We start from the raw sequence: 21432 nt of genomic DNA, 5'->3' as shown, positions 1-21432 counted from the left end.
CACGGATGGCGGATGTACATTTCAGTATGCTACTGTAACGAATCTATAGGAATAAAAAACATTATGATAGCCCCGAACATCGAAAGCCTATACTTTGCGACAATACTACTCTCCATTAGCTAGCCCGTAAAAAGGACCGTTTTATTGTCTATTGATTTTGTACTACCAACTAGCACTAAACAGGGATTCGTGTTCTACACCACAGAAAGCTAGGAACCGCAAGAAACCACACTTAAACATGAGATCATGTTTTGACTCACAGGATCGGCAAGCGATCAGTGCTTGTACTGCTGCTGGCCTTCGTTGAGTACATGCCGAGCCAATCGTTCCAGGTGTTGGGATGCCCGGCACAGGTAGATCGCCCCGCTGAAGCTAACTACAAAGAACACTCCAAAGAGAGCCGACAGTGTCATCCAGACCCACGGCGCAGAGCTCATGTGGACCTCTTCTGGCAAACTGGTGGGCAACGTAGTCGCAGGCTGTGGACCGTTCGTTGGCTTCACCGTTGTAGAGGGTGGCAGCGTAACGGTAGGAGTGATCGATGGGTCATCCCGTGGCCCATTTGTGGTCGTAGTAATGGGTGTAGTGCCTGTACTGGCGCTGGAAGAAGCGGTACTAACCATCGTTGTTGTTGAGTGCGTCGTCGACTGTGACGTAGTCGTGGAACTCGTGCTTTCAGCCGTTGTTGTCGTTGTTATCTCCGGTGTTGTCGTAGACACCGGATGTGTTGTTGTTGAGGGTGTCGTCGCCTGTGACGTAGTTGCCGGGCTCGTGCTTTCAATCGTTGTCGGTTCGGGTGTTGTTGTAGTCACCGGAAGTGTTGCTGTCGAGGATGTTTCCGTTGACGGTTCCATCGTGGTTGTGGTCGTCTCCACTGTGCTGGTCGTGGCGACGGTCGTCGCAAACTCATCGATCGCCTCACATTCATCCGTTTCCACCTCGTAGTTAAATATGGACAGGTACTCGATCGCCAAATCACTGCCCGCGTTAATGTTCGCCTCAATTTGAATCTATCGAAGCCAAATAGAAACACGCGACTCAGTAACCAGATGGACGGATGGCCATTAGAATCAGTACTCTCTTACCCTTGCCTGCAGTACGGGATTCTTGAGCTTCTCGCGAAAAAAGCCCCAACCATCGGTGGACACCGATGTGCGCCACTTCTCCACCAACGTCGGCTGATCGTCCGCGTCCAGTCGGCTCCAGTCGTACACCCGCACCTCCAGGGTAGCGCCACTGTCAAAAATAAGGTTGTACGCCATCCGCAGTTCGGTTTCGCTGTTGAACTGGTACGTAGCGACCGTTTCGCCACAGGTGAGCCCTTGCCATCGCTGAGACAGGTAGTGCTCGGCCTCCGCCCGGTAAGGTTTAAAGTGCTCGGAGGTATTGTACGGTTTGGCGATAAACTCCTGCATGTAGTCGCACTTGCGTAGGGCGCTAAGCTCGGCCTGATCAAAGTCCAGCCGTGAACAGGACGACCCATCACTTCCGGTTGGTGCACTGTCGACCACACTGAGTAGCATCACGAGCCAGCACACCGAACCGATCTTCATTCTGTGGCCGGACAAAGTCACCTAGCGAGCGGTTCCTTCTCGACAACTCAGACCTGAACAGAACACTAACGCCACAAACGTCTCGTCTGCCCTGCGCAAGGAAGCGCCATGCACGTCATGTCGATCAGGTTGTCTTCGGTGCAACAGTCGACGGGACATTACGTCGTTGACGTACAGACGAATCGGTTATCGGCGTTGTCAGTACTCGATGTATCGATGGCTTTGATTGATTGCTGCACCGTTTATTGGTACGTCTTGGGTTCGATTCGAGAAATGTCCACGATGAGCAGCAATCAACCTCCAGTTCAGCCACACCGTCGGTTTACTGTCGCTTGTAGTGGGAACTAATCCCGCCTGGAATGCTCAAGAATGTTGTGTCACTGTGCCAACGGCCAAGTACCGTTTGAGCACTTGACGCGGTGATGATGCGTGTCAGAGACATATCTTTGTTGTCTTCTATATTTATTAAATTACTGTTCAATAGATCACACATATTTGAGGCGAATAACACTCCAATTAGCGACCACTCGGCATGGAGTGGCACTATGGCGATAGATAGTAGAAAAAGGCCTTTCATTCTTGTTTAATGGACATCCTTCGCCCTTGTATTTTGCTCAGTGTAGCTCTGTGTTTCTGTTTTGTCAACTGCAGCTTTCTTCACTGCCAATTGGGGGCTCTAGTCGAGGTCTCGTACCTCGAGGAACCCATCGCTAGAGTGCTTTTATGTACCGCCGCCGAACCGACCGATAGCCACGGCCTCGCTGCTAGGCTAGGCACTTCCCGTTCCCGGGTCCGGTGTCCGTTATCGGGGTGCGCGCGGTGCTGATAAGAGATCACCATCACCATCATCGACAAACCTGCGAACCGATCCAGAACTGTTCTGCCCCCCGGGGGAATGGGGGTTCGATATGTTTTGCGATAATTAGTCGCATCGCACCTGTCAGCACGGCCCCTGCCGTGTCTGAGGAGTCCCTCTGCTGGGCCCGTGTGGCCCTCATTCTAGTAGCCCGTTCGTTCGGTCAGTCGATAATGTCAGTCGTGACCCTGGCTTGCCCTGGGTCGAAGCGTAAGGAAAATCACGGCCGCCGAACTTATCGCTAAATCAGTGTGGTGGGGGATTAGGTGCGCTTAGCCACCATCGGGTAAGCGTAAGCGTCGGAGCATATCGAATCCGTATCGGGCCCGGGCCGGCGACACATTTTGGCCCAGAGTGTCCAGTTCGTCGGTCGGTGTGTGTGGCAGTGAAGCTAGTGAAACCATGGTGCTGCAGCGAATCGATCGTGCTACGGTCGCGGGGATCCTCTACGGGATCCTTGCGCTACCTTTGGTGGCCCTCGGCCAAGAGGCCAGTCCGCTCAACACGACCGACAACGAGACGGCCTGGATGGTGACGGCCATCATCTTCATCGTGCTGTTTGCCGTGTCCATCATCGTGTGCGTCTACCTGTGGTGCCTCCGGAACGCGAAGGTGAAGGAACTGCGACACCTGCAGGACCTTCGGTCCGGCAAAAAAGGTGGCCAGAACGTTTGGTATGGTGGGTCACACATTTGAGCTGGCCCCGGTTTCGGGGAAGTGGCTCGCGCAAGAGACTCTCGAAAGGAAGTGCCACTCACCGCACTTCGTAATCTTATCTGGTCCTGACGGACAGACGGACGGACGTGTTCGGGGGCCGAATTCCTGGTCTCCGCGGGGAGTTAGTCACGCTTGCGCTGCCATCAATGAGTCAATCAGCTGCTGTGCCTGAAGCCAACGCATAAACCGTACAAGAGTGTGACACAATGTTTATATTGTTTAAGTAATTGCCTTTTTGTGAATAAATAGTTTATTGTTACGGCTCTCAACTGGTGCTCACTGGTATTCACTGTGATTCGTTGTTGTTGTTGTGGCCATTCGAGGATGGCGTTAAATGATGGTGAACAGTTTGCTCTCTCCTCCGTTTGCTCCGTTTATTGACTGCCTTTAATGCCACAGTTTGTTTTAATAAGTAATTGTTAGTATAATTATTGCTGGGTGGTTAACGTTTTGTAATTGTATAAACCTGCCGCTCGACCCTCTCTTTCTCCTTCTCTCTTTCTCTCTCTCTTTTTCTCTCTCTTTCCCTCCAATATACTAGTAGCAATATCGAACACGGAATGCCACCAAAAAAACGGAAAGCGTAATTATTTCAGCGAATACTTCCAAACGGTTTCGTTTTCTTGCCCCGCCGGTGTTTGTTCCGTTCTCGGCCCTCGTTTCCTCGTTCGCCACTTGCACTGTACTAATATATATGTGTATGTGTTTGTATGTGTGTGTGTCTGGTAGCATGTAAAATAAGTAACATCGAACAGTGTATACCTCTCAACGGAACAATATCACAATCGGATTCGCAAAGACGCAACTCGTTTCGTTTCGTTTCGTTGGATTGTTTGCTTGCTGTTACACCTAACACACTAACACTCGCAATTTGGAAGACCGATCGATGGGTGAACGGAAGCGCTACCGCCGAAAAGCCGAAACAATAGAGGGATGGGTCACCTGATGACAGTGCGCTGCGAACAACACTGAACGCGTGCTTGCGAGCCATTCCGGCCAATTCCATAGCCTAGCCACACTGAGCCGGAAGCTGCGGAGTCCTAGTGACTCCTAGAGCCCGGTAGTAAACACAGTTCTTACAGATCTACGCTAGGGTTGAATTTGGAAACGATTAGATACACATTTTCGTATGCCAAGAAGCGAAGTAAGAGATTGTGCCAAAGAGATTGTACGCAGGTAAGCCTAGAGTAGAACGCTGTGGCCTCCAATAAGAGGCCAACCGCCAGCCGCTCGTAGTCCATTACTTGGCCATCTTGTTCATCTGGTTTGTCTGGTGTTTCATCGAGTACGTGGCGTTGTCCGCCCGGTACAGTAGCGAATCGAGCTTCCCAAGCTGCGACGTCATCTTCTGGCCGATGTCCTTCGCGGCCGATTTTGCCACCGTTACGTCCGAGTCGGCGTTCAGGTCCTTCATCGTGTCCAGCGTGTCCAGGGCATCGTTGATGGACTTTCCTTGCCCCGCCTCCGGCTGGTGGTCGCCTCCAGGGGCCGCCGACGGCGCCGCCGCCGCCGGATCGCTGCTCGGTGTCGAAGGGCGCAGCTTCAGGAGGCTGGTCAAACTGCCGCAGGCCACCTTAAACTTGTTGATTTTTTGTTGCGTCGCCGTCAGGATGCTGTTCAGCTCGTCCATCTTACCCGTGGCTCCCTGAAGCGACTCATCCTCCAGATCCACCTCCTGCGGGAGTGCCGGAAACACGGGGCGTAATTGAAAGAGGTCCGTCCGTCAGACCGTCAGCCATCAGCGCATCCCTTACCTTCATCTGCTCGGTGAGCTGTTCCTCCTCCTCGGTTTCGTGTTTCAGTTTCATCTTCGCCTCAAACTCTTCCCGGCTTGGGGGGCCCAGGCCAAGCAGCTCCGCTCGCATACACTCGTACTCGTACGTTCCCTCGGCCATCGCTACGCTTCGAAGATACTCGCGTCCTGCACGTCAATTTATCGACCTACTAGTCTACCGAACCTAGCGTTTCCGCCTGTTTTTGGGACCCTAGCGACTTTGTTGTGGTGTTAAAATGCGCTACGCGTACAACAGTAAACTCCGTTAACCTTCTACGGGGTAAGGGCTGGTTCTAATGTCATTGTGATATTGATTAGTCTGTGGCATCTCTTCGCTACTCCACGCGGGCTCTCAGTGCGCATGATCCGGGGCAGGATGACAATTTTTCAAAGCGACCGTTCACTTTATTGCGTTGTTCATGGCAATAATAATTATTAGTATCTCACCGAGGTTTACTAAAGTTGGTCCAAATGTTTCCTTTATTGGTCACTTCCTTTATTGGCAGAGCACAGCCATCGGTACTGTGACGATTGACGCAACATTTGGCGCAATGTTCCCTGAGATTGCCTATCGGATTGCTCAACACGTGAGCTAGGCGATGCGATTACAATCGCTCGCAAATATGCGATTGCAAAGTGATTAATTTAAAATTACGCAAGAAATACTTCATTCAGCGTCGATGGCTATTTTGGTTAGTCATTTCCAAATTTCTTCCGCCACACCTATTGTTGGTTTACTGTTTTAAGCAATGTAAAGTACGAATAGGATGCTCTGATGATCTGAAAGAATCATAGGAGAAAACAGTCAATCCGACTTCTGCGTCAGCGTCAGTGCAGTTAGAACGTACTCGTTGAAAGCTGTGAAGCGTAATCAGGTAGAACTTGCCCGCCGTGACACCGGCAGGCTTTTGGGCTTTCACCATCAACGTGAGAAACATTTTCTGCTGCTTAGTATCACCCAGATACCAGGGGATGTTGTAGATGTGATCGGCCACCATGGCTGACTCCTCGGTCATTTCCTGTGCGTACCAGCAGAACACGTAAAGTTGTATGATGGCCCCCGGTAGGTAGGTCGCCGTTTTGATGGTGGCATCGTTCCAACCGAAAACCTTAATTAAAACAAGAATGGCGTGGAAAGAATGGAATGGAATAGAAAGAGGATTGGAACTCCGTTTCGGTCTTACCGTCGTTAACTCGTAGAGTACGACACAGAGCACGATCGAACTGGTTAGAAATTGCAGAATCATGTAAAAGCTGAACGCGTCCTCCAGACGGTCTATAAGACTAATCGAGAGAAATTTATTCAAATCGTAGGCCAACGACATTTAAATTCGCTACTCACGACAGGTAGGTCTTGTGCTTCAGGACGATGCGCTTGAAGGTCTGTCGCATCTGCTTGGCGTCTACGCCGGCCCGCAGCTCTACACTCATCTGGTCGACTTCGAGATTCAACAGCTTAAACAGCCCTGTAATATGCATGGCCAGCGTGGCAAACAAGCAGTCGAATGCACTAAGCGACATCACAATCAAGTAAACGGCCACAATAATCCAGAAGTACGTGACGGTAAAGCTCACATTTCCCTCGGTGCTATAAAAATACCTATAAAACCGAGCGAGAGCTTAAGAGCTGAGCTTTATGGCAAAATGCGACGCGTAGTTACACCTTTGAGTGTACGGCAGGGTGACGGTGTAGTTCGCGGTTCCCGAGCTAAACACCGTGTAGTAGATAAGCTTGAACAGTGGCAGCATCCCAAACTCAAGGCCCAGGAATCCGAACAGCGACGTGTAGATTATCGTGAACAAGCGAACTTTCTTCGTGGTGGCTGCCACCAGCTCGCAGACTTCGGAGCGCATCGAGGACTCATCTTAAAAGAAAACGGATGCCGCGTTCTGAATCATGTCTGTGTGTTTGCAAGTTTGGGCCGCTTACATTTCATCCACTCAGTCTGCACCTGGTTGATGAGGCTTATGATCTCGGACCGTTTCACGTTGCAGAGAATCATTTTCACATTGGTCAGCGCGATCTCGGTGAACGGCACCAGGACCGATACGAATTCGAAGAGACTTTCCGTGTCTAGCAGCAGGTAGATGAACTGCGTTGGAAATGTATGAATTGCCAGAATGGTTGACATATCTTCCGGTTTGGCTCACCTGAGGAATGCACAAACACGCCATCGGGATGAGCGACATCAGCCAGTAGAGGGCATTCTCGAACCGGGAAAACGCAATCGTCGACGAGAAACATCGAAACGAGTAGCAGATCGACGCCAGAACGTAGCGCACTTCGAGCAGCACCAAATTGGCCATTGCGAGACCGAAGCTAGGCTATGCCAACTCCACCGCTTAGAAAACTGTTGCTGCCACCACGGAATTGTATTGCTTTTATACGATTTAGAAATCGCTCCTTGGCGTCTTGAAAAACGGCCTATTCGTAAAAGATAGTTGGTGAAAATTTGATGAAGTTTGTTTTAAATTTAAAGGTAATAATCATCGGAACTGGCTCCACCTGTCGCCGTGTGCTGTCACGGGTTCTATTTACCAAAGTGGTGGGCATCTACTACAATATTCATAAATTGGATTGTAAATTGGGTAAATTGGAATTGGAAATCTCGGCGCGCTGTAAAGATGTGTGACACGGAAACGGTTAAGTGTTTCTTAGTCGCTTCTCGCCGGCCACGAGGATTTGTTGGGGTGATTGTCTATCAGCAAAAATGCAGTGAAGTTAAGACAGTAAATAGTTGCAACATTGTAGATGTAGAATATTATGCTCAAAGTGATTGGAGGCAGAACATTGTACCATTATTTTATTGATCATACAAGACAGTTTTGTAAAATGATAACAAAAGTGCTAAGAAACGGTGCAATTGATGAATTTAATCCAATGAAAATCCATAATCGTGATTACTCCCAGCTGATCGCACGGAATGTGCAAAATCTGTGTAAGGGCACCTTTACTGTAGCAATGACAATGTTCTCTGTAGACCTATGTTGTCGTTTTATTTGCTTCAGCAGCAATTTTGGCCGTGAAAAAATAGTGCCACAGAACTCTCCACCAAAAGCCCTGTTTCGGATCTTGAGCACAGTAAAAGGAGAATCAATAATAATCGACACTCCTTAGCTTGAGATCGACAAGTTGACTCCACGGTGACACCTGTTAGGCAGATGAACTACGAAAACTAGCGAAAAGTGAACTACAACAAACACCAGTTCCATTTGAAAACTTTATTGTACACCTAATATAAAGGCTGATTGATAATTGAACGGCTCACTGTCTAACTGACGATGAGTGATTAGCAACAATCAAACAAAAAGCCGCTGTAATCGGACGTAGTGCTACGTAACTGGAAAGGAACTCACTAACAACAAAAAAGTGCGTTCGTTGATAACAAAGATGCTCGCACAGAATGGCGACAGATTCCGTCGGCAGTTGAACAGGCAGCCCCTAATTCCTTCAAGACATTGTGTGATAAGCGTCATTACACTCATTAATCGGTGACATTTCTCGTGCATCGCATTTGCGACCATTAACATTAGAAGGACGAAGGACATTCGTAAGTATGATGTCATCTCTACCAATCTCATGCATACTACGTGCATAGCTTGCTTGGGTTTATTGTAAGCGTCATCGGTGCTGTGACGATTGCCGCAAAATTTTGCGCATCGCTTCCTGCGATTGCCTATCAATGCTTAAAGCGTTAGCTGAGCGACGATTACATTTGCTCGCAAAGTGATTATTTTTAATAGAAAATTGCGCATGAAACACACCATTCAGCATTTAGCATCTATGACATTATGGTTGAGCCCTTCCAAAATACCTCCGCAAACATGGCGGCAGAAACACCTATTCTTGCATTACTGTGCTAAGCAAAGTGAAGTAGGAATAGGATGCCCTAATGATCTGAAAGAAAGATAAGAGAACAGTTAATTTGGGCAACCTCCTTTAGAAGTCCGCATTTTGAACCTACTTGTTGAAAACTCTGAAGCGTAATCAGGTAGAACTTGCCCGCCGTGACACCGGTAGGCTTTTGAGCTTTCACCATCAGGGTGAGAAACATTTTCTGCAACCTAATATCACCCAGATACCAGGGGATGTTGTAGATATGATCGGCCACCATGGCTGCTTCCTCGGTCATTTCCTCCGCGTACCAGCAAAACACGTAAAGTTGTATGATGGCACCCGGTAGGTAGGTCGACGTTTTGATGGTCTCACCGTTCCAACCGAATACCTAAAAAAAGAATGGACTATCGTGACACTATTCGGGAAGCTACATTCCGGGCTTACCGTAGTGAACTGGTAGAGTACGACACAGATCACGATAGAACTGGTTACAAATTGGAAAATCATGTACACACTGAAAGCATCCTCCAGACGATCTATCAGACTAATCGGGAAAAATTCATTCAAATCGTAGGCCAATAGGCCATCGTAGGCATTTAAATTCGCTACTTACGCTAGGTAGGTCTTGTGCTTCAGGACGAGGCGCTTGAAGGTCTGCCGCATCTGCTTGGCGTCCACGCCGGCCCGCAGCTCCACACTCATTTGGTCGACTTCAGCATTCAGCAGTTTAAACAGCCCCGTAATGTGCATGGCCAGCGTGTCGAACACGCAGTCGAGGGCACTAAGCGACATCACAAGCAAGTAGACGGCCACTATGATCCAGAAGTACGTGATGGTGAAGCTTGTAGTCCCCTCGATGCTATAAAAAGACCTATAAAACGAGGCGAAAGCTTAGCGATCGAGCTTTATGTGAGAAAACGAGGAGCATTGACACCTTTGCGTGTACGGCAGGGTGATGGTGTAGTTCGTGGTTCCCGAGCCAAACACTTTATAATAGATCAGCCTGGTAACCGGCAGCAGCCCAAATTCGAGGCCCAGAACACCGAACAGCAGCGTGTAGATTATCGTGAACAAGCGAACCTTCTTCGTGGTAGCTGCCACCAGCTCGCCGATTTCGGAGCGCATCGAGGACTCATCTTAAAAGGAATGGTGCACTGTAAAGCTTGTCGGTGTGATTGCAAGTTTGAGCGGCTTACATTCCATCCACTCGGTCTGCACCTGGTTGATGAGGCTTATGATCTCGGATCGTTTCACGTTGCAGAGAACCATTTTCACGATGGTCAGGGCGATTTCGGTGAACGGCACCAGGACCGTCACGAATTCGTGCAGACTTTCCGTGTCTAGAAACATGTAGACCAACTGTGTCGGAAAACGTATAAATTGCCAGAATTGGCTTGACATATCACCCGGTTCGGCTCACCTGAGGAATGGCTAAAAATGCTGTCGGAATGAACGACATCAGCCAGTAGAGGGCAGTCTCGAACCAGGAAAATGTAATCGGTGACGAGATGCAACGAAAGGAGTAGCAGATCGACGCCAGAACGTAGCGTACTTCAAACAGCACCAAATTGGCCATTGCGAGACCGAAGCTGGGCACCAATCTAGTCCTTTGCCAATTCCACCGCCTGCAAAACTGTTGCTGTCACCGGGAAATTGCATTTCTTTTATATGATTTGAAAATCGCGCTTTGGCGTCTTGGAAGACGACCCTCACCAGCAACGGTAGTTAGTGAAAATTTGATGAAGTTTGTTTTAAATTGAAAGTTAATCACCATCGGAACCGACTCCACCTGTCGCCGTGTGCTGTCACGTGCTCTGTTTAGCCACTGTGGTGGGCAGCTATTACAAAATTGATAGATGAAAAGCCGTAAAGGCTACAAATAGTTCAAACATTGTCATAATAGAGTATTATGCTCGAAATTGTCCAAACATTATAACAACGATTTATTGATTGTACAAGATCGCACCAAACAGTAACTTTGTTAACAGATTGGAAAAAGACGGTGGATTTTGTTGATAACTCCAAATGAAGTTCTATTGGTTGACATGCGACAGAGGCCTGAAAGCTGCACCTGGCCTTAAAGCTAATCGGTGACTGAGCGGTTGACTGTTCAACGGACGATGAGTGATTAACAACATAAAACCAATAAACAAAAAAGGCACTGTAATCTGACGTAGTGCTACGTAACTGGAAAGGAACTCACTAATAACACAAAAATGCGTGCGCTGATAACAAAGTTGCTAATTCTATTACGACTGATCGGTGCTCGCACAGAATGGTGAAACTTTCCATAGACAGTTGGACAGGCAGCCCTTAATTCCTGGCAGACATTGTTGTGATACGGACCATTACACTCATTTATCGGTGATATTTCTCATTCGAAAGACGAAGGACCTTCGTAAGCATGATGGCATCGCGGCTACTAAGCGCTTGGCTCTAGGACGCTTCAATCCGATCGCGTCATGTTGCGATAACAAAAGGTGACCCGGAGCGGACGGCAGTGTTCCCGGTTGATGACGTCACGCTCGGTGTGTTCGAGCCCACCTCAAACACCCGAGCATAGCACGAAAGCCATCCGCCCGCCTTATCACCGTCCGGCCATCGTCGTCGGCTTGTAACATAATCCGCCGACCGTAATACGGTGTCCAGCAGGAGTTGCCCGAACATCACGGAGCCCGCGGCGGTTCAGTTTGCTTTTGACCGCCTTTCGCACAGGACACGACTCTCCTAAGTGGCTACTCCGTGTTCACGCGATCGTGCCCCTTTCAGTGTCGTGCCAATCCCTGTGTGTAACTCGTGTTTCCAATCACCACCATGAGCTGTCCCGTGCGTAGTGGATTCGTGTAAGTGTCTTCTCGGCTCATACACGCTCCGTCCAGATCTCATCATCGTCGTCTCCGAGGCAAAGGCAATAAAAATAGATTCTGCGATAGGCGCCTTTTCGGCTCGGGACCTGCGCCGAGAGCGACTTGGCCTTGGCCCTTGGGGTGCGCCTTATTTTGATGAGACTCGGCGCTCGGAGTGTGGTGTGATTAACCGCAATTAACTACGCTGCAAACAATAATATTGTGGCGATCGTTGTGCCTGTTGCAGGGACTCCGTCCAGGGCGGTCACCATTTGGGCTCGGAGGCCGGTATGCTGTACGGCGAGTACCTGATGCTGGACAAGGTACTTAGCGCCCAGCGGATGCTGTCGGTCGAAGGCAACAAACCGGTGCACGATGAGCATCTTTTTATCGTCACCCATCAGGGTAAGTGTCCCGGGGGGAATGTGTCTCAAACTGGCCCTTACTCACCTTCAACCTCCTAAACTAGCGTACGAGCTGTGGTTTAAGCAAATCATTTTCGAGCTCGACTCGATTCGCGGCTTGTTTAGCCACGAGCACATCGAGGAATCGCGCACGCTGGAGATCCTTAAGCGCCTGAACCGCATCGTCATGATCCTGAAGGTAAGCATCCATCCAATGCTAGTGGATACGACTCGTGGACCTAACGATTGTAAAAGGAACTGATGAGTGCTGGATACCCTACTTTATTCGGATCCCTTTGAGTGGATAAATAAGTCTTTGAACATTCTTTCGCCGGAAGTCTTTGGATAAATAAGTATTTTAATGAAGAAGTAGTAAAGAAGAAATTCTCTAAGTAGTGAGACGTGCATATTCTCACCACATGCGACGCTCAGCTCACTTTTTCAATATTCCCCGCAGAGATTGCTTTGATCCGATCCCTTGTCCGAACCTTCCTCGCTTGAATGATGTACAAAAAGAAGATTTCAGAGCAAAGCCTGCTAGGGTGCATAGCAAGACCATCGACAGCAGTATCGTATCGGTGGCCGAACCAGAGCCGTCCATCAAAGTTTCTAATTGGTAACCTAAACATCTGCTGCGCGAGAAACAAATCCCACCACACGCCGAAAATCTGATACCCGTTCATAACGCGCTATAGAAACACGGCGTTGATCGAGTTGTTTACCGCACACACGCACACGCGCACAGTGGAGTACCGCAGCTCCGATCCCTGGAACTCGGCACTTGTGCGATTTCCCAGGGACATCGGACTACGGAGAACCGCTGGCGGACGAGAGGCCAGCCGAGACCAAGCACCCCTGACGCATTCACAGAAACATTAGACGCCAGGTAATCGTCACCGAGCCCAGCCGGAGCGGACGGCAGCCAAACCGGAAAATGAAAACAAGACGCATGACGGGGACTGCTGGTGCACTGTAGTTCCTGTTCGGTTCGGATTTTGTTTTGGCGAACGATTTTCCCTTTCGCCGCAACGCCGTGTAGTCGCGGTCGGGTCCATTTTTGGGCCTTTTGGTCAACTCGCTCGATTGGAGTTAATTTACATTCGGCCAGCCGCGCGAAGCCTTGCGAGTGCCGGTGTGCGTTCCCATCGTTCCCGGCGTGGCATCGAGGCACGATTCCGAATCCAACGGTACAGATAACGGAACTGTGACACTTTCGTATCGCATTTGCAGCTCCTGGTGGACCAAGTCCCCATCCTGGAGACGATGACACCGCTGGACTTTATGGACTTCCGCGACTATCTGTCGCCGGCATCGGGCTTTCAGAGCCTACAGTTTCGGCTGCTGGAGAACAAGCTGGGCGTCAAGTCGGAGCACCGGGTGAAGTACAATCAGAAGTACACGGAGGTGTTTGCGGGCGACCCCGGTGCCATCGAGCGGCTGGCGGCCACGGAATCGGAACCGTCGCTGGCGGATCTGGTGCAGAAGTGGCTGGAACGTACGCCTGGTTTGGAGGAGGATGGGTTCAACTTCTGGGGCAAGTTTCAGGAGAGCGTAGAGAAGCTGTTGGCCGACCAGGAAGCTAGCGCAAGGGTAATGATTAATGCACGTGATCGTGATTTAAACAACGAACTCTCTATTACCACCGACCCTTTCGCGGACAGGAAGAAGAACACGAGCATGTACGGGAGTACCGGCTGATGGATATCGGAAAGCGTCGGGAAGTGTACAAGTCCATCTTCGATGCGCCGGTTCACGACGCGTTCGTGGCACGTGGTGAGCGGCGGTTCACCCACAAAGCCCTCCAGGGGGCCATCATGATCACGTTCTATCGTGATGAGCCGCGCTTCAGTCAGCCACACCAGCTGTTGATGCTGCTGATGGACATCGATTCGCTGATCACCAAATGGAGATGTAGGTGTTTGTTCCTGTCACATGGCTAGGCTTGACCAAGAAGATACGTTGAGTACATTATTTTCACACTTTTCAGATAATCACGTCATCATGGTGCAGCGCATGATCGGCTCGCAGCAGCTCGGCACCGGTGGCTCGTCCGGATATCAGTACTTGCGCTCGACTCTCAGGTAACACGGTTCGAGTTGTTTGGATTTATTCGTGCAGAGATTAAGATACATCTGTCTTACTGACTTTCATTACAGTGACCGATACAAGGTGTTCCTGGATTTGTTCAATCTTTCCACCTTCCTGATCCCGCGCAATACGATCCCCCCGTTGACGAGCGAGATGCAGAAGGCTCTCAACTTGGCCTGGGGTTCGCCGGCGCACATGGCAGCCAGGAACGGGACGTTCCACTGACCACACTGCCCGTATGGGAACGCAAGGTGCTCTCTTGAGTGCGAATTGTAAAATGTGTGCTACTCCTGAATATATAGCCCCGTGAAGGGGCATCCCAATAAAAGTATACTTACGTACTTCGTGAAAGTTGAAATTGTGATGCTTTACCGATTTATTATTAAAGAACTGTTAGTCAACCTTGCAGGACATTCTGTCTACATTAAGCTTCGGATCAAGTCTATTTTCGCAAACTAGCTGTTCCCGGTAGGCGTCGTCACGCCTCATTTCATTCTGATTTCTCGATTATCCGCCGTTTCAGAGAATCGGACTTCCTAATGACGTATCCGATCGGCTTCCTTTCCCGCTTCCCCTTGGAAGCATGACAAAACTCGCATCAGCGTACAATGCTGTATACAAGATTGGCTTTCCAAAACTTGTACACAATGTTGCGTGCAATCTTGTATGCGAAGCTTGCATGGAAAAATTGCGTAATAATATTGCATGTTACAGCCAAACAATATTTTTGGCAATATTTTAGTATTATTGCTTGCCAAATATGTTGGTGCAATTTTCCGTTGCATGGTTCGTGCACAAGTTCTACACAAAAGATTGTACTAAAAATTTACCATGCTCCAAACATTCATTAGAACTTCGCCGTCCAGGCCAGACGACCGAAAAAAATTGGGTTTTTAATTTACATTTTGTTTATACACAATTTCAATTCACAACACACACAAATAATACACCAATACACTGGAGGGCCAATTTTCTATTGCCGCCACTCACACGAAAGCGCGCGAGAGATGGAATTCATTCAGCAAAACCGATCGATCGCTTCATTTCTCGGAGCTCATCTTACAGACGCACGCCCGAGGTCAACCACGGTGGAGTGTGTGCGGCTGATAAGGGGACACGAGTCAATGGTGTAAACAGAGCCGCTCATCCCGCACCGATGTGATCCGCGATCGTCGAACATCATCAGTCACTATCGGGTTTCGGGTTAGCGTAGGTCCGTCCGCCGCACTCGCCGGAACGATCAAAGGCGCGTAGAAGTAGTAGATCGGTAGCAGCAAATCAGGTAGTGCCCTCCAGTGACCTACGCGAAAGGCTGCATCATGACGGAAGTGATCGAAATGCTGATGATCATCCTGATCGTGGCGCTCTGCTTCATCATGATCCCGTTCAACAGCCGGCCAAGTGCGGTGCTCGAGTCGCGCCGGAAGTTTGACATCTTCGTGCGGCTGTACGACAAGCCTTATCGGTATGACGTGCGCGAGTACGACTATCGCTTCCAAATATTCCGCTCATCGCTGAGCCGCATCCAGAAACTGAACGAGCTGCAGCCCGGACCGGACCAGGGCGGCGCGATCTACGGCGTAACGCAGTACGCCGACCTGACCGATCGGGAGTTCATCGCTCAACACTTGGCCGATCTGCTGGAGGCCGAGCAGCAGGCCGTGGACGGTGGAGGACCACCGGCGGTGATGCCGGGAGTGTCACTGCCGCCGCTCTACCAGAAGTACGTGATCGAGTCGCGGAGCGCCGAAATGAAGAATGACATCATCTTCTCCCGGGCGCGGCGCGAACTTCCCAGTAATCTGCCACTCGCCGTGGATTGGTCAGTATCAGGTTGCTAAGGTCGTGAAACGTCGTAATGTCGTAGCATTGAAATCCCTCCTAGGCGCGAGAAGGGTGTGATTGTGCCGGTCAAGAATCAGGGTAGCTGTGGGGCAAGCTGGGCCATCAGTGTGGTCGACACGATTGCCGCTATGGTCGCGATCAAGCGGAACGACCGTCAAGCGGCAGTCGATCTGTGTCACGAGCAAGTGATCCGCTGTGCGGCGAATGGTAATAATGGGTGCACCGGTGGCGACCCCTGTCGGCTGCTGGAGTGGCTGCAGGACGAGCGCTTCCACATCGGGGTGGCCGACCACTGTCCGTACCGTGCCATGGCCGATTCCGAGCAGAACTGTACCTTGTCGGGATTGGTGGCGAGCACATGGGACGCTGCTTACGAGGGGACCGTCGTGCAACGCTTCGCCTGCCAACGGTAAGCCGAGTGCCGAGTTCTAGTCCAGGGTGCTTCCCAACACTAACACTGTATAAACACTTCGAGCAGATTCGAGAATGAAGAGCACAGGATGCTGCATCACCTGGCCACCAGGGGACCGATCGTGGCGGCGGTGAATGCGATCTCGTGGAAGTATTACCTCGGCGGTGTGATACAGCAGCACTGCGAGTCAGGCGTTGAGTTGCTGAACCACGCGGTCGAGATCGTGGGATACGATCTCAACGCCACCGTGCCGTACTACATCGTCAAGAACTCCTGGGGGACACGGTTCGGCAACCGGGGCTACGTCAATGTGGCGATCGGCCGAAACGTTTGTGGAATCGCGAACCGGGTCTCGTTCGTTGAGCTTGCCTGACAGCTGAACAGAGGTAATGAGGGTATCGAGACCAGCTTCAGCTACACCACAACAGGGAAATGTTTGTAAATTTATGAAGAAACCACGCGTAGACGCCACCAAGAAGCTGTTCGGGTTGACATCGCCACGGCGTGCGGCAAAATATCGCATCCGATTAACCGACTTCACTTCAGATGCTTTGACAGGGCTTCATGATAACACAGGAGGACGCTGGTCGAGATAGCATTAGAAAGAGAACCTCGAAATCTCAACCTTCTGTTCGTCTCACTTTGTGACTTTCGAGGTGTTATCGGAACTTCGCAAACAACTTTATCAAATCATGGTGAATATTGTTGCGATTGTCACAAAGTCGCATACTCTTGAAGGTCAAACCAACAGCGGTGAAATGTCACGCGGTCATAGGAGGCTGTTGACGGAATTTTACAAATAACATTAGTTAGTTTCGGAAGTAAATTAGCCACAGTAAATTCAATAAAAGGTACTAACATGTTAATAATTGTTGTACAGAAGAATCCTCGTAGCTGTCAACCCAAGTGTCAAACGTTTAGTTGCATGTCGGCCATTTTTGCCAAGCCCAAGAACTAAACAACGTGTTAAAATTATTAAAATTTACTACAAAAGTAGCGATTCGAGAACGATCAATCGATTGAAGAGAGGCCATCACATCCAATTGAAGGTGGCCAGATAATAACATTTTTTTTTACCTACAATTGAAGATATAGACTTAAAAGGTATGTGGTTTCAGCAAGTGTTTATGCTAATAAGCCTGCAACTTTGGAGCATTTGAAAAATAGCATACACCAAACTATATGGCCGAGGTACGAAGTGTGCAAAAAAGTTATTGAAAATTGTCTTATCAGAATCGACTGTTGCCATAGAGATCCCGAGGAGGCCATCCGAACGATGTTGTATTTCACGCTTAATGGCAAAGTACAAAATTTATGATAAAAACAAATATTCAATTAAAAAATTTATTTTTAAAGTTAGTTTTTGAAAATAAATAAGCCTGTACTTACTTTACTATCGCAGCAAAATGCAATGCAAAATCGAATGTGATATCTTTGGCCCATTTTCGGTTTGAAAACAATGCGCTTGGTCCAGTGTTATTTTGGCTCATTGTTATTTCCTCATTCGACTTGTGTGTACAGGTGTGTGTGTGTATGTTTTGGTGTACGGTTATTAGTGGTTTGTCGCTGAACTTGCGCTCACAATAAAAGTCCTCAATTTTAACTTGATTTTAGCACATACAGCACTTAGAGTATGCTTGGTTTGGTTTTCGATGCTTCACATATTTACAGACAGATTTGTAGCGCTGGTAGGTTATATACGGTTATGCTCCGTGTTACTGAAGGGTTCCCCGCCAGAGCTGCTTCTTCTGTGCGGTACTGTATTATGCTGCATTATGTAGTATGCTTAAATGCTGGAGCCATCCCATGTTACATTTTGTACATCACACACCCGACCCCGACAGCGTACGTTGGGTCTTGGTCTTTCTGGTCCACCGCCTAAATTCAACATTCTTGGGAAATTTGGGGAACCAAGGTCCGATCGAATGTGGTAAGCAGTCTAGTGGGGCTGTTATTGCACTTTGAACGATAGCAAGCACGCCGCGATGAGCGTGATGTTGCAATACTGACAACGGAATGCGAATGGCTACTGTGTGTATGTTTTATGCTAACGTCCCAAAAGGGACACTCGTTTGCGTTCGCTACAATGCGTGATCTAGAAATAAGAAGTGCGGTTCCTACGGTAACGATCATCTACGAGTCGAAAGGTACGCGAAGCAGTCGGACCCCGCTTGGGAAAGATTGTACGAAGTGGAACGTGGAGAAACATGTAAATGAAACCGAAGACAAACGAAGACGGTCGCACCGATGATTCGCGAACCTCCCCTGGCGCTACAGACAAACTCTGGGCAAATCTGGACTGCCGCCGCTAGGTTAACCATAAGTAACAACTTGATCGCTCTCTATCTAACCGATGCAATAGGGGGGAGTTCTGTATGCTGTTCTGTTATGCTTTGGTTATGATTATCATAATTCACTTAAACGTACTAACTGCGCCCGCCGGCTCACATTGTCTCGTTTTTGTTTGTTTGACGGAATATGGTACTTAAGTTGAGCGAACATTATTTTGCTGCACTACACCCTGCGCTACAACGAGTCCTGCGCGCCATCTTTATCTCATTACACCTTATTTACTGGCGATTGCGATAGTTTAATGAGTGGGGCGAGTGGGTATGTAAATAGGTTTGTGTATATTACTCCTGTCGAACGCAGACACGCAGCTGGTGCCGCCAAATCCGGTCCTGTGAGCGGTTTGTAAGGGGGATTCTATTATGTATTTTAATGCGTACAGTACGAAGGCGTATGTTAGATTGCTACATTCAGTAATGGTTTGTTTCTCGTCGACTCTCTCTCTCCCTACGACTCCACGTTGCGTGTTGCCTTCTCGTTTTTATGCTGTGTGTTGCTTTATGTTGCTTCGTATTTACCCCCTACACCCAACATCGCTTTATAAAAGTTGGTCTAGTGTTTCGTTTGCACCGCGTTAACCTTACCGTAATGAAGAACTATAATGCCGCGAAAATCTGTCCTACGCCTACGCCCTACGCCGTCGGATTTTCCACTCCTACTTCGTTTTTGTTCAGTTTCGTAATGTAAGGCGAATAGTTTGTGACTTTCTGTCTATTCTAGCTCTAGCAGCATCTGTCTCGTTTCAAATCGTTTGCCAGTTTGGGATTTGTTTTACACTCTTCGGTCACATTATCTCCCCTCGTTTATTATGCAGTTTATGTTTATAATGTGCTCATTATTTAAAGATTTTTTGTCTCCCCGCCCGCTCTTTAGTTATAATAATTGCGTGAACTAGCGTGAAAGGTTGATCCATGTTCCGCGACTCGTGAGCTTTTTCGGTAGCAGCCTTTCTCTTGCACTAACAAGCCTTGTCTTCCCTAATGCGTGCTCCTTCGGCTATCACCTTCTGCTACTGTCAGTAATGATGCGCTTGTAATACTAATTTGCTTGCATTAACTACCATTGATGAATATTTTGGACATTCGGTGTGCACTAAACAACGGGTTGCCAGCACGCACGCCTCTACGCCGAACAAGGTATGTACACTAACTGTACTGAATGGTGTCCTACTAAATGTATCGCCAACCCCCACCCTACTCCCTGGCTGGCGATATGAGACGCTTCCGTTTGGAAAGAATTAAGCCGAAAACCGAAAGCCTACGTGTGTTTCACTAGCCCTTTCGCTAGCAGCATCACAATCTAGTCACGAGCCAATCAGCGTGCGCTCCTACGGTCGGCAATGTACAGCACTCTACTCTCCTCACTACTACTCGCTAGGTGTCACCCGTTTTATCCCGGAATGCGTTTGAGTTATGAGTATTCGAAAGGAGAAACAAAGCGAATCGAAGTAGCCAAAGTGCGACGTTAGCGACGCGACGTCTTCCAAAAACCTAGTACGCCGTGCCGAAAAAGTTGATACAAATGTAGCTGTCTACTGCTGTGTTGTAACTGTTGTAATTCGAAAAGGATATACATTTGATCGTTCGTTCAACTTCCAACTTCGAGCTACCTCGCATTAAAGCTGTTCACACCGGTTCCTCACGGTGAATCTCAATTTTGCTAAACAACCCTCTACCATTCTTTTGTCGACTGCGAACAGAAGTAGGCAAGGGAGAAACTTGACTCCACAGTAAACTAGTTTCCTCAGCTACACCATTCCGATTTCCCTAAATTATGAAAAGTCTACCGTGTCTAGTGTCCTAAAAATTTGACTAACCTAACAGGCCGAGAAGAGAAGCAGAGCGCCATTAGCTTGCAGGTGAGCGGCAGTGTTTTAAACACCAGGCAAAGATGTGTATGTGTGTGTGTGTCTGTGAGGACACTTTTGAAATTGACAAGCTGCACGTGGCACGATCGGCACGGGGCCTACTCTAATCGGCTGTGATCGTCCAGAGCGTAAGGAAGAACTCAACGACGACGCTGACGCTGAGAAAGCCTGAAGACTGAAACGGTTGCTAAGATCTGTCACGTCGCGAGTGTAGAGTATGGTGCTAGGTAAATAGTAGTAGTAAAATTAACAGTCTTACAGTTTATTTTTTTCCATGGCGCTTTTTACCGTCTGCGAGACAGCGTGCGGTGAGGTGCGAGCGGGAAAAACCGAGGGTCATACAGTGGGGCAGGCAATTAGAGTGTATGGGTGTGTGTGTGTGTGTGACTGCAAAGCGTCTCAATCGTAGAAACCGTAGGACGGACAACCCGTGAAGGCTGCCGTTAGCTAGAGAGAGGACCCGGCAGCTTGGTCGGGTTCCAGGGATCTGGAACCCGCCAAACTCCAAGGCCTAGACGCTGTGAGCTGTGATTCCCAGATCATGTGTGACCACGTGGGTGACCTTCATCACGTCCTGTCACGCGACAGGACCCTTGTCATGATTGCCATATTGTAAGCGTAGTGCTCCCGAGGGTAGAACACACGATATACGCTGCTGACGCTGCTGATGCTGGCTGAGAGTATCTGATATCTGGACTATCACTAGAAGCCGTTCAGTGCAGCGGCAGAGCCATAGAGCGATACCCAACAGAGGAATAGAAAAAGGAGGCACACAAAAACTTCTTCGTCAGAAACGGACCAAATAAAAAAATCGGAGAATGTATCAAAAGTGTACCCGATAAAAAGTCGGTGCAGAGATGCGCATAAAGGTGTGTGTATAGCG

General features: G+C 48.9%; 6 protein-coding genes across 6 annotated transcripts; 2 read left to right on the top strand and 4 right to left on the bottom strand.

The window, feature by feature from the left end:
• Window positions 1-275: 275 nt before the first annotated feature.
• On the bottom strand, window positions 276-1523 carry LOC128269776 (uncharacterized). The gene is made up of 2 exons (XM_053007180.1): window positions 1086-1523; window positions 276-1010 (listed from the first exon to the last, which is right to left on the bottom strand). The coding sequence occupies exons 1-2, from the start codon at window positions 1521-1523 to the stop codon at window positions 276-278; spliced, it is 1173 nt and encodes a 390-aa protein (XP_052863140.1).
• A 1898-nt stretch (window positions 1524-3421) lies between these two features.
• On the bottom strand, window positions 3422-5069 carry LOC128272857 (uncharacterized). The gene is made up of 2 exons (XM_053010740.1): window positions 4881-5069; window positions 3422-4801 (listed from the first exon to the last, which is right to left on the bottom strand). Exons 1-2 carry the CDS (start codon window positions 5019-5021, stop codon window positions 4367-4369), a joined length of 576 nt encoding a protein of 191 aa, XP_052866700.1. The 5' UTR covers window positions 5022-5069; the 3' UTR covers window positions 3422-4366.
• Window positions 5070-5623: 554 nt separating this feature from the next.
• On the bottom strand, window positions 5624-7207 carry LOC128269775 (odorant receptor 4-like). Its single transcript, XM_053007179.1, has 7 exons — window positions 7052-7207; window positions 6831-6993; window positions 6564-6741; window positions 6243-6500; window positions 6085-6184; window positions 5749-6009; window positions 5624-5680 (listed from the first exon to the last, which is right to left on the bottom strand). The coding sequence occupies exons 1-7, from the start codon at window positions 7205-7207 to the stop codon at window positions 5624-5626; spliced, it is 1173 nt and encodes a 390-aa protein (XP_052863139.1).
• A 1534-nt stretch (window positions 7208-8741) lies between these two features.
• Window positions 8742-10314, bottom strand: LOC128269774 (odorant receptor 4-like). The gene is made up of 7 exons (XM_053007178.1): window positions 10159-10314; window positions 9935-10097; window positions 9673-9874; window positions 9352-9609; window positions 9183-9282; window positions 8866-9126; window positions 8742-8798 (listed from the first exon to the last, which is right to left on the bottom strand). Exons 1-7 carry the CDS (start codon window positions 10312-10314, stop codon window positions 8742-8744), a joined length of 1197 nt encoding a protein of 398 aa, XP_052863138.1.
• A 1130-nt stretch (window positions 10315-11444) lies between these two features.
• Window positions 11445-14409, top strand: LOC128275649 (tryptophan 2,3-dioxygenase). Its single transcript, XM_053014227.1, has 7 exons — window positions 11445-11581; window positions 11832-11989; window positions 12054-12187; window positions 13219-13578; window positions 13650-13899; window positions 13976-14069; window positions 14145-14409. Exons 1-7 carry the CDS (start codon window positions 11553-11555, stop codon window positions 14299-14301), a joined length of 1182 nt encoding a protein of 393 aa, XP_052870187.1. The 5' UTR covers window positions 11445-11552; the 3' UTR covers window positions 14302-14409.
• Window positions 14410-15311: 902 nt separating this feature from the next.
• Window positions 15312-16941, top strand: LOC128271539 (cathepsin O-like). The gene is made up of 3 exons (XM_053009114.1): window positions 15312-15898; window positions 15962-16330; window positions 16400-16941. Exons 1-3 carry the CDS (start codon window positions 15396-15398, stop codon window positions 16704-16706), a joined length of 1179 nt encoding a protein of 392 aa, XP_052865074.1. The 5' UTR covers window positions 15312-15395; the 3' UTR covers window positions 16707-16941.
• Window positions 16942-21432: the final 4491 nt, after the last annotated feature.

This window comes from Anopheles cruzii, chromosome 3 (assembly GCF_943734635.1).
Source record: "Anopheles cruzii chromosome 3, idAnoCruzAS_RS32_06, whole genome shotgun sequence".
Lineage (NCBI taxonomy): Eukaryota > Metazoa > Arthropoda > Insecta > Diptera > Culicidae > Anopheles > Anopheles cruzii.
Note: the sequence above shows the minus strand (reverse complement) of the source record. Positions and strands in the feature narration are given on the sequence as shown.

Coding starts and splice junctions, on each gene's coding strand:
- LOC128269776 (XM_053007180.1), bottom strand. CDS start 1,523: ATGCTACTCAGTGTGGTCGACAGTGCACCAACCGGAAGTGATGGGTCG. Junction 1,011..1,085: donor ATCCCGTACTGCAGGCAAGG/GTAAGAGAGTAC, acceptor TGGCTTCGATAG/ATTCAAATTGAGGCGAACAT.
- LOC128272857 (XM_053010740.1), bottom strand. CDS start 5,021: ATGGCCGAGGGAACGTACGAGTACGAGTGTATGCGAGCGGAGCTGCTT. Junction 4,802..4,880: donor AGCTCACCGAGCAGATGAAG/GTAAGGGATGCG, acceptor GCACTCCCGCAG/GAGGTGGATCTGGAGGATGA.
- LOC128269775 (XM_053007179.1), bottom strand. CDS start 7,207: ATGGCCAATTTGGTGCTGCTCGAAGTGCGCTACGTTCTGGCGTCGATC. Junction 6,185..6,242: donor AAGCACAAGACCTACCTGTC/GTGAGTAGCGAA, acceptor TCTCTCGATTAG/TCTTATAGACCGTCTGGAGG. Junction 5,681..5,748: donor CGCTTCACAGCTTTCAACGA/GTACGTTCTAAC, acceptor TGATTCTTTCAG/ATCATCAGAGCATCCTATTC.
- LOC128269774 (XM_053007178.1), bottom strand. CDS start 10,314: ATGGCCAATTTGGTGCTGTTTGAAGTACGCTACGTTCTGGCGTCGATC. Junction 9,875..9,934: donor GCAGACCGAGTGGATGGAAT/GTAAGCCGCTCA, acceptor ATTCCTTTTAAG/ATGAGTCCTCGATGCGCTCC. Junction 8,799..8,865: donor CGCTTCAGAGTTTTCAACAA/GTAGGTTCAAAA, acceptor TCTTTCTTTCAG/ATCATTAGGGCATCCTATTC.
- LOC128275649 (XM_053014227.1), top strand. CDS start 11,553: ATGAGCTGTCCCGTGCGTAGTGGATTCGT. Junction 13,579..13,649: donor ACCAGGAAGCTAGCGCAAGG/GTAATGATTAAT, acceptor TTTCGCGGACAG/GAAGAAGAACACGAGCATGT. Junction 14,070..14,144: donor TACTTGCGCTCGACTCTCAG/GTAACACGGTTC, acceptor CTTTCATTACAG/TGACCGATACAAGGTGTTCC.
- LOC128271539 (XM_053009114.1), top strand. CDS start 15,396: ATGACGGAAGTGATCGAAATGCTGATGATCATCCTGATCGTGGCGCTC. Junction 15,899..15,961: donor CTGCCACTCGCCGTGGATTG/GTCAGTATCAGG, acceptor AATCCCTCCTAG/GCGCGAGAAGGGTGTGATTG. Junction 16,331..16,399: donor CAACGCTTCGCCTGCCAACG/GTAAGCCGAGTG, acceptor CACTTCGAGCAG/ATTCGAGAATGAAGAGCACA.